Source organism: Musca vetustissima, unplaced genomic scaffold (genome assembly GCF_032173495.1).
Source record: "Musca vetustissima isolate MV318-11 ecotype Yass unplaced genomic scaffold, APGP_CSIRO_Mvet_v1 utg23873, whole genome shotgun sequence".
NCBI lineage: Eukaryota > Metazoa > Arthropoda > Insecta > Diptera > Muscidae > Musca > Musca vetustissima.
In genome coordinates, this window is record NW_026886195.1 from 35,278 (window position 1) to 52,648 (window position 17,371).

At 34.3% G+C, this 17,371-nt stretch overlaps 2 protein-coding genes across 2 annotated transcripts; one reads left to right on the forward strand and one right to left on the reverse strand.

The window, feature by feature from the left end:
• Positions 1 to 427: 427 nt before the first annotated feature.
• On the reverse strand, positions 428 to 1,372 carry LOC133333703 (testis-specific serine/threonine-protein kinase 1). The gene has a single exon (XM_061541990.1). The coding sequence runs from the start codon at positions 1,328 to 1,330 to the stop codon at positions 428 to 430; it is 903 nt and encodes a 300-aa protein (XP_061397974.1). The 5' UTR covers positions 1,331 to 1,372.
• A 2,225-nt stretch (positions 1,373 to 3,597) lies between these two features.
• Positions 3,598 to 16,123, forward strand: LOC133333704 (dual specificity protein kinase splA). The gene is made up of 9 exons (XM_061541991.1): positions 3,598 to 3,799; positions 3,871 to 4,239; positions 5,307 to 5,869; positions 12,422 to 12,614; positions 12,679 to 13,151; positions 13,312 to 14,201; positions 14,276 to 14,481; positions 15,256 to 15,398; positions 15,463 to 16,123. The coding sequence occupies exons 1-9, from the start codon at positions 3,602 to 3,604 to the stop codon at positions 16,121 to 16,123; spliced, it is 3,696 nt and encodes a 1,231-aa protein (XP_061397975.1). The 5' UTR covers positions 3,598 to 3,601.
• The last annotated feature ends 1,248 nt before the right edge of the window (positions 16,124 to 17,371 follow it).

Consider the following 17,371-nt stretch of genomic DNA (forward strand, 5'->3'; position numbering starts at 1 on the left):
TTTGTGCAGATGCAAACCAACAAAACGCACACACACAGCAACAATGAAATGACAAAATATTCAGCAGTTAAGATATCTAGTATAACCCGTTTGCTTTATGTTTAGAGAACATTGCCATTGTTAGTGATATACATACACACATAGTTGAATATGTTTTTACATAGAAGTGTTTGAATGTATTTAAGATGGACATAATGGCTATTGATGGTAAATGCATTTGTTTGTTTTCAGTTCCATATGGTAATATTTTGTTCAAATCTATGGAACTATTTTTATACTAAAATAGTCGCATTCTCTTTAAAACGCAGGACCCTTCTTTTTAAATATGAAATAACATCGCAATAATACCGTTAATTATGAGAAAATCATTATTTCTCGTTTTCAATTTCTTTGGAATTTATTTTTGTAGTTTTCAATTTACTAGAAATTACACCTTAATGACATCTTCATCTTCGTTGCGAACCCAACTGCAATTTAGAATTTCACGTAAATCCCAGCGAGCATGAGGCTCTGGTTCCAATAGCACAGCCACTGTAGCCTTAGCCTGCGCTGATATTTGATCTTGCAATTTGCGGCGAAACGAAAACTTTTTACTCCGCTGATCCTCGAGTAGTTTACTCAAATTATGATCGTCGAACGGCATTTTTGCATTCAGCATTATGAAGAGAATGACTCCCAATGACCAGGCGTCCGCCAATTTAGGATCATAGGGACGACCACAGACAACTTCAGGAGCAGCATAGGCTGCCGAACCACAATATGTTTCCGATTTTATATCGCGGCCATTCTCATCGCGACAATAACGGGCAAATCCAAAATCGGCTAATTTTACATTGAGGCGTTTCGACAACAGTATATTCTCGCACTTAAGATCGCGATGTGCTATGTCGTGGGAGTGCAGGTACTTTATAGCTTTTGCCATTTGCATAAACCAGGCTTTAGCCTGCAGTTCCTCGACGGGCCCTGTCTTTTTTATATAGCTCAACAAATCGCCATTTTCAGCATATCTCATAAAAATAAAGATTTTTGGACCACGCTGTAGAATACTGTGAATTTGTATAATATTTGGGTGATCAATTTTCGTTAGAATTTCCAATTCACGTGGAAAGAATTTATGGACAAAGTCGGAAGGCGCCTTTCCTTTGTCGATTATTTTGCATGCCAAGTGCAGACCCTGGCCGGTATTATCGGCATAACCAGCTGTTATAACAGTGGCATAGGATCCTTCACCAATTTTGTGGCCAATATTGTAGCCCCGCTGGGCCAGAGCATCAATGTCCGAATTACGAGTACTCAACTGACGACTAGATGTTGTGGAGAATTTCGACATGATTCTTTGGTTTCTATGATGATGGAATTTTGTTCAACTGTATCTAGAGATATTCGGATGATTTGAATTTGTACCCGAAATTGAGAACTAAAAGCTATACAATTTACAACGACAGAAACTATTGAAAAAAGTTTGAGAAATTGGAATAGAAAGAAAAACAAATTACTTGCTTCAAAATTTGTCAGAACAGGGGCGTACTCATACAGTAGGTGTAGTAAAGATGTTATTTCCTAATTTAAATTTTCGTTTTTGTAATATTGTCGGCATACTAACGGTAAAAGCTAAAAACAAATTGTTTTCACAACATAGTACATTTGTTGTCTAAATATATTCCAAGTCAAACATATATATATATATATATATATATTTGAATTTATTGCAATCTTGGGCAACAACGAATGCAAAAATATATGGGTTCATGTTTTGAAATATCCCCCTAGAGGGCGGAAATATAGCGCTGATCGATGTGAAATGTTTCATGAGGATCCAGTTATGGTCAAGGACAACGCCTATAATTTTCGGTGGTGATCAGATTACAACTTTAACAGGATAACTTTAAGTGGCAAAAGGTCAGCAGTTAAAGTAGGAAAGGACCTATCGGAGCCCTTCAATACCGAACGAGGATTCGTGTGATCTTTTTAAAAACCCTACTGGAAAAGGTCGTACGAGACGCAAAGGTGAACAGAAATGGCACTCTGTACACCAAACAACACATGTTACTCGCCTACGCCGATGACATCGATATAATGGGTCGAACATTGCGAGCGGTAACAGCCACCTTTGAACAAATTGAAAATGAGTCTGCCAAAGTGGGTCTGGCAGTAAACGGCGAGAAGACCAAGCTGATGGTATCAACGCGCAAGACGTCCAGAAGGCTCGGACCAACTGTGGAACTTGAGATCTACAGCTTCGAGGTAGTTAAAGACTTTATATACCTTGGTACCGCCGTAAATAAAACGAATGACATCAGTTTTGAAATTCGGAGAAGGATTGTGATGGCCAACAGATGCTACTATGGCCTAAGTAAGCAGTTTAGAAACAAGGCCACCTCCCAAGACCGACGCGCTTGAAAATCTTTTTTAAGCTCGGCTTATGGAACAACCGTTCTGTAACAAGCTAGCTAAGTAAGTAAGTAAGATCAGATTATAATATTGGGATGAAGTGGACTGAAAGGCCACAATTAAAAACCGAACATCAAAAGGGAATCAGGACAAGCACTTAGAAGGGCTGTACTGAATATTAGTAATATTTGTTGACCTCTAATCAGTCAAGAGGGTGCAAATATCGTTTAAACCTTTATTTTGAATACAAAGGTGACTTTCCGTAGAATAATAACAAGTATAATTGGAGACCCCTGCAAACCATGAGTTTTTATATCCTTTAATAATTTACCTAAAAGGGACAAACCCATTTTCGATTTCAAATGTTTATGATTTGTAAAAGGGCGGCAAATGAACGTAAAGGATAAGAAAATGAATTGACATAATGTTGTTGTTTTTTATAATTAACGAAAATTTTTGGAACGTCCGATTCACAAATTCCAACGGAATTCGAAAGAGTACATGTCTGGCTCTGGTATGAACTAGGATTGTTAACTTCGCACAAAAATTAACAGAATGGAATTCAATTCTTGAAAAATGGAAAGGATTAGATTATTACATAACAACATCATAATTTTAAATTTAATTTATGTTAGTTATATGTGCTATTGGGCATTCATTGCTATGATGGAAATTTACATCTATATGCAAGGAAGGGTTAAATTTTCTTCTTCTACCGTTTTTGACATTTTCACTTGAAATTTTAAAGTGGCATTCTTGAATTAGTATATGTTATTGAATACAGCTTCAATTTGATGTGCATATTATATAAAATCCGCCTATCAATTACGACAAAAATGCTTTCAAACTACTTTGTAAACTTTGTTTCTATATTTTGTGTGTGATGTGATAATATATTAGCTCCGAAATATTTTGTTGCTTGTGAGCAATATTGATGCTATTCATAGATTTTCACGTATTAAGTACCTCGCTTAAACCAACATATTTTTTCTGATATACTTGAGGCAGGTTTTACATATGGGAGTTTTTTGCGATCGGATATTTTTGTTAAAAATCAAATCTATAATCCTATCTTACACATATTTAAAACACAATTCAGTTTTCATATAATTCACCCTAAATAAAAACCCCACTTATGCCCCAATATGTCCACTTCGTTTCAGTTTTTATGCACAGTGTCAGGTGTATAACTGTTGGCGTAAAAAATACAATGGGAAATGAAACGGATACACCTGCCATCCAGACAGAACAACATAAATCCACCAATATTGAAGATAATGTCACATTGTCTACTGTAGACTCTGAGCTGAGTGCATCGGAACGTACAAGACGTTTAATTCCATACATGGCATTTTATGTACCGGTCCAAGATCTGCCCATTAACCAGCAGTACGCTGCAATGCCAACGGTAAGATTATCATTTTCAATTTTAAAGGAATTCCATTGCTAAAGGACGACTTCTACCTCCTCTTTTTGTAGCAGACAAAAAATGGTGTGCGACTGAGTGCCACGGGAACATCTTCTGGGTCACACATACCTCTACCGCCACAATATGTTAACATGAAAACATATTCGGAACCGGGAGGTGCATCATATTTACAATCTTCAACAGCTGCTACACATTATCAGACAAGTGCAGGCGATGCCTATCATGCGCTAGCATACGGTGGTGGTGGAACGCAATCCCAAGAACAGTCATATCAACTGGTACCAACGCCAATAAAGCACATCGATAATGGCGCCAACCACAAATATCCTGGACATCACTTACTTTCAGCTGGTTCCCCCGGTCCTTCAGCACCCTCTTCGGGAATTAACTTGGCTGGCAATAAGATAAATCCCGTTCGAGTAAGTTTTAAATCGAAAAGAAAAACTGATGATGAAATTCATATAAATGTCGTATAATAAATAATAATAGCAGGCACATTTGCTGCATTAGGGTGTGCACACAATCATAATGTTGAGTAAAATTCGCGAAGATTAGTTAAAATAAGTTGTCATTGTTATGATGATGCATGAAAACGTATCTGTGAGAAGTTCGATTTTACATCTGGCTATAGACACACTACGTTGAACAAACAACCAAAGGAAGAATAATCTTTATGTTTCTCATATCTCGGGAGAACGAGCAACGTTTTTTTTTTCTAAATAATTTCTCAGATTGATGTGATATAAATTGCCATCATTATATAAAGCATCCCTAGTTATTCGATAGTATAAAATTATTTTAACATTTTTAATATTTTAATTATTTTAAGCACACCCATTTTCCATTGATTTTACAAATTACACATACGAAGTTTTTCCAAAATGTGTATCCCTCCATATTGTATATAATTATTCGAGGTTTGATATTTCATCCACAACAGGCATTTCTGTACGATTATTTTTAACTGATACTAAATGCGACACCTATTTCACAGGCAGGGATCAAGTTAAAGTGGAAAACTGCGATGAACACTAAAGTGCGTTTAGACGGATATGTCTGTACGGCTGGTAAATGCCGTAATGCACATCCGGATAACTCTCGAAAGTAGTTAGCGATTTAATTCTATCTTTGCACATAGTCAGATAGAGAATATCAGATCATTTTTTCAGGTACCTACCCCACAAATATTCAACATTTAGAGGAAAAATAAAGTTATAATATCCTTTGAACGATGTATACGTTTTTAACCAAACTTGTCACCAAACGATATCTGGTACTTCTCTCCAATGTTCAAAATCTCTGTATCTCTTTAAAAGGTATTACTACCTTTTTCAAACATTCTTTGAATCCGAAAATGAGGTTGACATAACAGTCCAACAATCATGAAAGTTTTTCTGTATCGATTGTCGGCACTCTAATACAAATATTTAATATTTTTACTTATATGTTTCTGAAAACACCTCTTTCTATAATTTCGTTCGTATAGCATAAAACCGTACAGCATTTTCCACCACTGCCATCGCATTCAGCCTCTTCATCATCATCATCCGCATATGAACCATCCTCTGCGAAACAGCAACGACAGCAACATGGCGTCGCTTATCGTCCACGAACGAAACAATCAAAAATCAATTTAACACCATTTACACCGGCCAATTCAGTACCGGGAAATTTTGTGCCAATTGTTTATACGCCAGTAAACAGCAATAATAACAATAATAACAATAACAACAACAACATAGTTATAACATCACATGCTGCATCGTCAGCCGACACTACCAACACCGATAATTCTCCAGCAGCGAAAGCAACAAATGGGGGCGGAAAACAGCAACAAATTGCAATTGAATATCCCGATCCATTGCCAGCATCAATTGATGGTGTGGTTCAACATCATCCTCCACCACCGTCGTCTACGCAGCACCAAGAGCCTCATTCACATCAGCATCGGCATAATCCTAAACAACCGGGGCAATATTTTAGTGTAACGCCATTGTCGTCTGGCAGAGAAACAGGCAATTCTCAACATCAGAATACACCAGCTATTGGGTAAGAGTGCATATCGAGTGACTGGGAGTATGTAGGAGGGGTTGCCAGATGGTTATCATCACTTCAATATTAGCCCTCTTTTATTTCAATTCGTACACTACTAAAACAATTGTTTTTGTTTTTGCTTATAAACTAAACCACTGCCATTTTCTCTCACTCCAACGATTCTTTAATTCCATAAAACGATAGTTTTCTTTATTTGGTTTTTAAAATAGCATTATACAGAATATAGCTCAAGATTTAAACTTTTCAATAAATATCAGAGGGCAAAAAGTGTACAGTGTATACAGTCCAAAGTTATAGGGAAAACTATCAAAACTTTTTTGATGCTTACAAAAACTGTTCCGATGAAATTTTAAATGAGATTGAAAGGAACACATTTTTTGAAAAATGTCCAATTCTTGAATAATCTGTTAACACAATTTCCACCAATTCAGACATTAGAGGAATACTAATTTGTCAACTCTCCCACCCATACAAATGGTCAAAAATTTGTGGAAAAATAAATTCATAATATTCTGCGAAAGCATTATCCGTTTTGATCCAAACGTTACACAACCTAATATTTTTACGAAAACTATATCGCACTAACTAAAACCATTATTGGTCCGCTCCTTCTGGTTTCTCCTCAACTAAGGGTCCATATTTTGAAAAGTTGTAAATACCTAATAATTTAATTCCTTTGAATCTGAAAATAGCTCCCACTGAAAAGGGTCAAAATATATGAAAAAGTGCAAAACTAATACGAAGTTTTCTGATTATCCCCGCAAAAGTAATATTTATAGTTAAATAGTAGTAAATAGTTAAAATAAATAAACATTGATTTAGCTATACAATATAACATAATATAGACATGTATGCATTTCTAAGTGTGTACTAACACACCTATTAATTATTTAATAATCTCGATACTTTTGGATTCAGTATAAATCAGAAAACGTCGAATAATGATAGCTCAGGTCCTATACATTAATATTTTTAAAGGAAAATCATAGATGTTATAAATATTATTCATTACATCGGAATTCGCGGCAGTGGGGCTGGAAACATTATTAGAAATATATAACAGTACTGTTATGCTATATATCATAGAAGCATTTGGTTTAAAAGTGTCAACAATTTAGTATTTGGTTGACTTGGTTGACTAATTTGTACAATTAACAAAATCATTCGCTGTTGTATAGGTCTATTTAGGGTTGGAAACTATATTTCATTAACTGTCATAATTTTTAGTCCAGATTTTCGTAAAATATGTCCATAAACATTTTATTTGTCATAGTTACAGATAAATACTAAAATTCGGATATTTGTCTTTACCTTTTCCGATGTAAACTATGCGTATTATATTTAATTTGTTACATACAAAATGTCAGCACTCTATCTCTAGCTTTTCTGTCGTACACAATATTTAGAACCGTTAGTACTAATGGTAGACAAAACTGCGAAAACATTATTTTTCAAACAAAAAGCCTTGGACAAAATTCTACCTCCATCCATCCCGCCGTTTACAATGTGTTGTACTTTTAAAAATTATTTCTGGAAAATATTTATGTATAAATGTTTATAGTCATAGTCCCAGTTAAGTATTTAATAACAGGTTCCTACCTTTTATTTTTATTGGTACCTTAAGTTTTTGGTGTATTCTATTTTGTTTATAATAGACAAAGCTACATACCGAATTTCAGAATTATATTGTTTGTCGTTCCCACACAGTGGTATTTTTGTACCATTTAGTACGAATTCCCAATAAATCCAGCCTTATCACACGCATATGCACTAACACTAACCTACATGCAAAATATCAAGATTCGTTTGGGCGTTGATCAGTCAATCATTATAACGGAATTATATATAGACTCTTATATATAAAGCAATGCTAATTTCTATCCTTTTAACTTGTTGATGACACTGGGAGTAATTATAGTTTTATTTTAGAAGCCACATACACGAATTCCAAACTCTACCACTTCTAATCGCTCAATACCCATGTAAAATTTTTAGTATTTTCCAGGCTCTTTAGAACCGAGTTAATAAGAAACTTTATCACAACACCATTTTGTTTGCGTACAAACTTTTCCCACTCTTAGTACTGATATGTAGTAGGGGAGACTGGGCACCTTCGGCACTTTTTTTAGAGCTCTATATCTCAGTACTTATTCAACATATATAACAACTTTATGGCTGATTATTGTCCTCTGACACTTAATTATAAAAAATAGTACCAAAAAGATATAAAAAATTAGTATTAGTTAAAAATTTTTACAGTTTAGTAAAAAAGTCAAATTCGCCGAATGTGCCCCAACCCGGGGTAGCTTCGGCATTTGATGGGGCACATTCGACGCCATAGTCATAGATGGGTAATTGTCATCGCTATCAGTCTGGTTGAAATTCGGATCCTCTAAAGGCTCTATTTGGTTTTAATACGCCACACAATGTTTGAATTATAGGGCTTTATTTTCTAGCGACGGACGTTTACATCTCAAGGTCGCACACACCATCAGAAATAGGGGTTTTCTATCGCATTTTCGTCAATATAAGCACGTTTAGTCTTATATATGCAATTTCGAGCCTATTAATGGATTAGTTTTAAAGACAAACTCAAAAACATTTTAAGGAAATAATATTGCACAATCTGTATATGTCCGAATGTGCCCACTTTAAAATGCCGAATGTACCCCGAATGTACTTTTTATAGTTTTTTTTTTCATTTTTTTCGATCAGATTTGTAAAATCATTATATTTTTAATTTAATATTTTAATATTTTTATAATAATACACATCGTAGTTAACCACTTTTTAATAATATTGTCTTAAAAATTTTAAAAGTTTTATCACGAAATATTTACGAAATGGAATAGAAATATTACAGAAACATCTATAAAAATACAAAAACCTATGTATCTAAATAAGCTTATTAGCTAGAAATTTCAAACTTTGTGTCAGTTATTTATTTCGATATTCGATACCTATGTATCGAAACTAGTGATGTACGGTGAGAGCTTCATATCGAAAACGCGATTGCCGAAGGTGCCCCAGTCTCCCCTATATTTTTATTTCTTTCAATTCACTATGGTACAGTATTTAGTATTTATTTCCAAAAATATATATGCATATCATTATAAGTGAAATAATGGAACAACATACTATGTTTCAGATTTTAATCTATACCGTTTCAGACGTCATTTAATATTTAGTACAATTTTAGTACTGATTTCAAAAAAATATGCGTAGGGAAATATTTGTAATAGTAAAATCCACATATCACGTTTCAGATTTCCATTTCTAACGGTTCCATTGTAATTTTTATTTAGTTCTTTTTATTACCACTTTAGAACTAAATTGTAATAGTAAAAGCTATATACAATGTTCCTGATTTCTATCTCCATTGATTCTGTTGTAATAACTTTTTAGTACATTTTAGTACCAATTTCCAAACAATATTTTTGCCCATCGTTATATTTGTAATAGCTTAAGTTAAATACCATGTTTCAGATATCAACCCGTACCTGTTCCTTTGTAATATAATTTTTAGTACTTTTTAGTACCTTAAGTATCAATTTCATTGACCAATATGCATACAAAATCTCAGAGTTCTACATCCAAACGTTCCGTTATAATATAGTTTTAGTACCATTTTAGTACTAATTTCCGAAAGATAATTTTGCACAACATTCTATTTTTAATAGCTTAAGCTACATATCAATTTTAAAATATAAGTATCTGTACTGGTTCCATTCAAATTTAATATTTAGTACTTTTTAGTACCTCTTAGTACTAAATTCCAAATTTTTTTTTACACATACCACTTCGCTTATCATAGGCAAATCTGTATACCAAATTTCAGAGTTCTACATTCAACCGTTCCGGCGTAATACGGTTTAGTACCATTTTAGTAATAATTTGCAACAAATATTTATGCACTTGTTTTAATATCATAAGCTTCATACCAAGTTTCAAATATGTATCTCTACAGGTTCCATTAAATTATAGTATTTTGTACTTTTTAGTACCTCTTAGTACTAAATTCCAAAAATTTTTCACACATAACCCTTCCCTTATTATTAAAAAGGTGCATACCTAATTTCAGAGTTCTACTTTCAACCGTTCAGGCGTAATAGAGTTTTAGTTCCTTTTAGTACTAGTTTACAAAAAAATATTTTTGCACAGTGTTCTCTCTGTAATACCTTAAGCTCCATACAAAGTTTCAGATATGAATCTTCACCAATTCCATTAAATACAATATTTAGTACTTTTTAGTACATCTAAGTACTAATTTCATCTAAGTACTAGAGTTTTAGTTCCTTTTAGTACTAGTTTACAAAAAAATATTTTTGCACAGTGTTCTCTCTGTAATACCTTAAGCTCCATACAAAGTTTCAGATATGAATCTTCACCAATTCCATTAAATACAATATTTAGTACTTTTTAGTACATCTAAGTACTAATTTCCAAAATTTTTCCACACATTCCAGTCCGATCGTCATAGACAAAGCTATGTGCCACATTTCAAAGTTCTACTTCTAACCATTCCCGCGCAATTCAGTTTTTAGTACCTTTTAGTACGAATTTCCAAAAATCCCGCCTTATCACACGCCTACGCACCAAACCCCACCTACATGCCAAATTTCAAGTTTCTAGCTTTAGCCGTTTCGTCTGGGCGTTGATGATCAGTCAGTCACTTATAACGCAACTCTTTTATATATATAGATAAAATCCCTTAGGTATCTCCCCTACAATTTTTCTTATACCCGTGCTGCATAGGTTGAGGCTAAAATTTTTAAGGAATGCCTAAAAAAGTATAAGACTACAAAAACAAAATTAATAATATTACAGATCGCAACAATTTGCAAATCTGCAATGAATTAAATGTAAAAAATAAAACGAATCTTTTATTCTCAACAATTGGGCAAATATTGTATCGTTGGATAAATGTATTAACAAGTGTTATACAGTGACCAGCAAAAGTCATGGTACCCCATACAAATCAAAAAATATTCATTAATTACTCAAAAAGTAATTCACAAAATTTAAAATGTATATTTTTATTTCATCCTATACTACGTCAAATCAAAGTAATATTTCAGTTTTTATTAAAACAAAATGTAAAACAAAATCAACATAGTGCCAAGTCCATATTTTTGATAATAATGTAGATGATCCCATAGGTGCTCAATCGGATTTAAATCGGGGCTTTGTGGAGGTGTTATCAGCATGTGTGGTGATCCAAAACACACTGCTATTGACGTTAAGAATTGGATCGTATACACAATTCTTAACGTCAATAGCAGTGTGTTTTGGATCATTGTCCTGTTGGAAGTAATAATTATCACGAATGTTGGGTTTTTCAGTACAAATTTTGTTTCAAAATATTCATGTAAACTGTTTTATTCATTATTTCCTCAATGAATACCAAATTGCCAACACCAGTTGCTGACAGGCATCCCCATACCATTACTCCACCCTTTGGATTGAGCTCTTCGCCTTTTTTCCGCACCCCAAGGAGCGTCCATCCGACCCAAATATGTTAAATTTCGATTCGTCCGAGAAAATAACTTTTTCCCACCTACGTACCGTTTCTGCTGAAACTGCTTTCCCAAATTATTATTTTAAGTCTGCAGCGATTTAAGGAGCGCTGGTAAATAGATTTTGTTAATAATATATTCAATTTTTCGTTCTTCTCTGATGGTGAGCTTCCTGGAACGGCCTGGTAGCGGTTTATTTTCAATTATATTTTCTTTTTTCTATCGATTAACCACTTTTTGGACCATTTTACTTATTTCGGAATAGGATTTTCCCATTTCATGGTTATTAATTATTATTTTTCGCTCTTCAATAGTTAGTTCTTTTCTAGGCCTTTTAAAAAAATACTTGCTTTCACTTGTTGCACTAAGCAAATGCTTTTGGAAATGTGGAAAGTACCGTTATTGTTTTAAAAGAGAATTTGACAATACTCTATGCTTGTAAAAATTTGGAGTTGACACGATCTCGATTTTTTTATGGTTTGTTGGAACAAACAAATGATATATTACTTTCCATTGTTGTAGTATAGGAGTGAATACATAAAATAAAAATAATTGTTTTAAATTTTGTAAATTATTTTTTGAGTAATTACTGAATTTGTATGAGGTACCATGCTGCTCACTGTATGTTAAATTAAAAACACACACCTTCGCCAATATCTTTCTTGTTGTATACTTATTTCTTAGTTTTGAATTTAGCAATTTCAACGCTTTAAAATACTCCCCATTTTTTAAAATCGTTTAGTTCATTTAAGTATATATTTTCATTGTGTGGAGTTTGACTGTGATTTAAACAACTTTAAGTACGCGTTTACGAAATAAATCGAACAAAATAATACTTTTCGCTTTTCAACTGCAATTAAGAAAAATCGTATGTTTAAATGTTAAAAAATTACTTTTTTGCTAAAAAAAACTGCCCAGATTGCCTATATGGCGGTGTAATACTGAGATTGATAGAATTTTAAATACAAACATTAATGTTATTAATTCATTCATTCACGTTTACTCATGTAAATTGTAGCACCTATTCCAGTTATGACCATCATCAACAACAGCAAAATGGACACGAGATTGTAGTTATTGATGGATCCCCTCGACCACCAAAACATTCACAACAATTAACATTAATTGGCTCCAAGCAACAACAGTACCGAACCAAGCCAGCACAATTTCGCCCATCGAAACCTGAACATTTTTTCCTAACTGAGCAGCAACCCATTGAACAGGTACGGGACAGAACTAGTGCTTTTACGAAATTCAGATCAAGGAAAATATTTATTTTATTTACAGCAACGTCCACAATACAGTGATAAGTATCCCCAGCCACAACAACAGAACCAAGGACCTCAACCTCAAATTCTGACAAAAACCAAGTATCACGAACGCGTTAAACAACCACCTACACATATATTTGTTCTTAGCTCGACTGTGGCACCAAGCGACGAACCATTTAATACTTTGTCCCCTATTAACTCCTCTCCCAATCCCCGTTATCCTGCAGCATATCCACAACAACTCAGTGCCATACATCATCAACATTCTGTATATGCACGACCAGAACATAACCCATCTCCTCACAACGTACGAAACAATGCAGCATCTTCCACCCAGCCACTCGGTGAACAAATCCTTACAATTCCTGTTCACAATCTATTCAGTGATTTACGAAATTATCAGCACAACAACAATCGTCACTTTGTGTCACCACAACCATCATCATCCTCGTATCCACTACAGAGTGGACATTATCCTAAACTAAATGGGTAAGTAAGATTGGTTCCTCACCGAAGTAGTTTTGAATTGAATAGCTTTAATTTTACACATCACTCGTACCACAAACTAAAAGCTGGCACGACAAAGTCATATAATTTTAAACTTGATTCCCAATTAAAAATGTATTTGATTTAAATTCTTTTACAATAGACCTTCAACTCCACAATACGCCGACTATCCGGTAGATGAACCAAAACAATCGTTGGATGAAGACCGTGACAACGAATCGTACCGACAACAAGTCCAATTACCCCTTAAACCTACATTGGGACCCCCCACACATGCCTTCATAGTGGTGACAACAGCAGCGCCATCCACTTACCATCAACCTGTAACCCAAGAAAATTACGGCTCAACAATGAGGCCTCTGTACATAAACAAACCAAACATCAAATTACAGCCAGTAGTCAAGGAGAAGAATGTCAACTATCCCATCATTAGACAACCGAATCCAACGGCAAGACCTTCTGTTGTCCTGGCATCGACAACTCCAAATACCATGATAGTCGACACAGCTCCCAAATATGTTTACGTCAAAGAAGAATTTGGGCAAAAACTGGCTACTCCACCAATAAAACTGAAACCAGTGCAAAAATATGAAAACGATAATCACATTCCAACCAAGCACCAGCCGCATGATCTGCAGCACTTACAGCCACATCCCCCGGTCGTTGGCCAGGGACACAACGAACACTCAACGACATACGTCGCCGCACCACATCAGCCCAATGCATTATCAGATCCCAACGAACTGCCCGACATACGGACGTCATCACTGGCTGAAATATTGCACAAGTTACAGGAGAGCAATCATTTGCCGCATACCTTGACGCCGGAAAACATTGATAATTCCATTAAAACCCTCATTCGTATATTAAACAATTTGAAGAAAACCCAAACGATTGTGGCCAATCCACCGCAACATCATGAAAATTCTCCGTCCATTTCGCCAGATTATGATTATGCAACGGGAAGTGAAGAGCATGAACATGGCCATGGTGACGAGCATCTATCAGCACCCATAGCAGCAATTACACCGAGTAAGAGAACGTTTGCAGCGTCAATGTTAATTTAGTTATTTCACATATATTTGTCGCTAATTCCTATTTTGCAGACAAACACCCCGGACCAAGCACTGGAAGACCGGGTATTGATTATCCCAACTACGCTGAAATACCGCAGACGTCATTTGACTGTTCTCAGCAGCGTTACAAGGGATTTTTCGGAGACCCTGAAACGAATTGTCAAGTATGGCACTATTGTGACCTGAATGGTGGGAAGGCGTCGTTCCTTTGTCCGAATGGAACGATTTTTAGCCAGGTAAAATTGTAGTTTTGATTTAGCTGCCTTGTACATAGCTGCACTTTGGATTAACTGTCCAAAATACACTTCTTTGGAACTTTTTCTCAGATTACTTCTCAAACATTTTTAAGATAACAACTCAGAATATTTGCACATTTCCCTCCTACTACTTATCATTTCTTCATTTAGCTGACAGTAGTTATTTTTAAAGACCGTATGAAACCACACACAAGGATTTTGTTTTAATGCAATAAATATAGGCGTTAACAACAATCCATCATTATTAGACTTACTAGATAGATACTTACTATTTTTATGCAATAATTTCACTTACGTGCACATTGAGGCAGGTACTTTTGACTTTCCTGCGCAGAAATATTTACAAGTGTTGTTTGTGCATGTTAGTCACAAATACTGTATCATGGGAACTATTATTAAAGCACGAAATTGTGAACTTCAGAAGAGACATTGGAAGTTATTCATGGCACTTGACATTGGTTATCAAGAATTCTGAACACTACGAGACATGTACCAATATAAAAGTTCTGGACTTGACACTTTGTAATTATTTAATAAAATGCCTAACGAATTCGAATTTTTTTATATTAGCTTAATTTCACCTAAAACCTAAATCAGATATTAAAATATTCACTTCTTTAAAAGTAAATCGTGGTGTTCTGTAAATAGGATATAATCTTGTGAAACATACATTTTAAAATGCGCCTAAATTCCCAAAATTTTATGGAGAATATTTTCGTAATACAAACATTATTTTATATTATCTTATTTTAGATTGCACTGACCTGTGATTGGTGGTTTAATGTCAAATGTGCAACAACTGCGCAATTATATGTGCTCAACGAACGTTTGTACAAATACATTTTGCCATTTACTCCGAAATTCCCGGAAGACTATAGTGGACCTTTGGTAGATAAGTAAGTGAAGGAATTTGATTTTAGATAATTGCATATCATTCGAAATCTTCCGACTATTTGACAGATATTTGGCTTTGAAATTCCAAGAGATGGAAGAGAAAATGCGTCTCGAAAAAGAAAAGGCATTGGAGGAAGCAGCTAATGAACATGAAAGTCAAGAGGAAGCCACGTCGGAAGACAGCAAGGAAGATAATAACATCGAGGAAACGACAACTGAAAACGAAACATCGAACACTCCAAAGGTATCAATATTACATAAACACGAATCGGTCAACTCACAAGTAAGCGAACAAAGTTCGGAAAGAAATCTTCTAATCGATGACGAGGTAGATGATATATCCAAACGCGGCTCAATCGATACATTCGAAAGTACAACAATATCGAGCATCTCAAATAAAGATTTGCCATTAAGTCTAAGGCCGATTGTGGTATCGTCGACGGTGGAGCCTGATTATGATGAAGATGAACCTGATCAACAACCACAACACCAGCAGGTTGATGACAATCCCAAAAATGATGACAATCTAAGCAAATCCGATGCAAACGAACAAACAGTTCAAGAAATAATAGTTAATATACCGAATAAAAATGAACCCTCCACTTCGAACTCCAAAGCGGAACGCATGAAAATTACAGTAGAGAAAGTAAATGTTATAGAAATTAAACCAGATGGCGCCACTGGCCACTTAATACGCGAAATGATATTGAACAGTGAGAAGAAATAAATCAATTGTGGGGAATATGTTTCACTTTAGGAGACTGAAGACAAGCCAGACAATTAGCAATCATTCAACACATTCTCAACAAACACACGCTTTCTATGTAGTGCTATTCGCAAATAACCCTTACACAATCTCCTAATAATATTTACTAGGGACTGACAACAAATCAATGTTGGAACATTGAAACAAACCAGTAAACAAAAACAACATACATTGACCTACTACAATACAAACAAACACGGCAAGTATATCGAAATGACCTTTTGAAAATTTCACCTGATAGTATTAATTCCCATCCATTCTGTAATGGCTTGGAGAACTTGCCATATTTGAATTGTCTTTGTTAATAATTTACAATTGATTAATTATAGTTTAATAAGTATTATATATGTTTAGAAAAACTGCAAATTCAAATCGAAATCTTTATTATGTAAATATCTTTTACAAGTCTATAAATATGTACATATATATATTATATACAACTTATGTTATCCAATATTTAATAAAAAAAATAATTTAAACAAAAAAACTATTTGATTGTTTTAATTGGTGGCAAATTATAGTCGAAATCAAGATTTAAAGAGTAGAAGTAGGTAGTGTCTCAGAATTTGACGTGGAGAAACATATATTGACCAGCGTCGACTTTAAAATAATTGATTCGAAACAAAGTAATTACTAACCAAAACTATGATTGGAATTTTTTGAAATACAATTTTTCATTTAGAATTGTGGAATTTAAACAAAAAAACTATTTGATTGTTTTAATTGGTGGCAAATTATAGTCGAAATCAAGATTTAAAGAGTAGAAGTAGGTAGTGTCTCAGAATTTGACGTGGAGAAACATATATTGACCAGCGTCGACTTTAAAATAATTGATTCGAAACAAAGTAATTACTAACCAAAACTATGATTGGAATTTTTTGAAATACAATTTTTCATTTAGAATTGTGGACGAGGTTAAAAAACCTTCTAATTAGCAATAATAGTGGTGGCAAAAGAGAGATTTTAACAATCTCCTCATTCAAAATTTCGACGATTTTTAACCGGCTGGCAAATGAGCATACATTGTTTTAAAGACTTGTAACTGTGTATACATGTATTTGAAGACCTAATGAAGAAGAAAATAAATTGACAATATGTTGTAGTGGTCTTGTTGTTGTTTTTTTGTAATTAAAGAAAAGTCCTTCTGTTCAACGACGGACATGGTTGTCGATCACTGAAACATACTAATCTCAAAATTCCAACTCAATT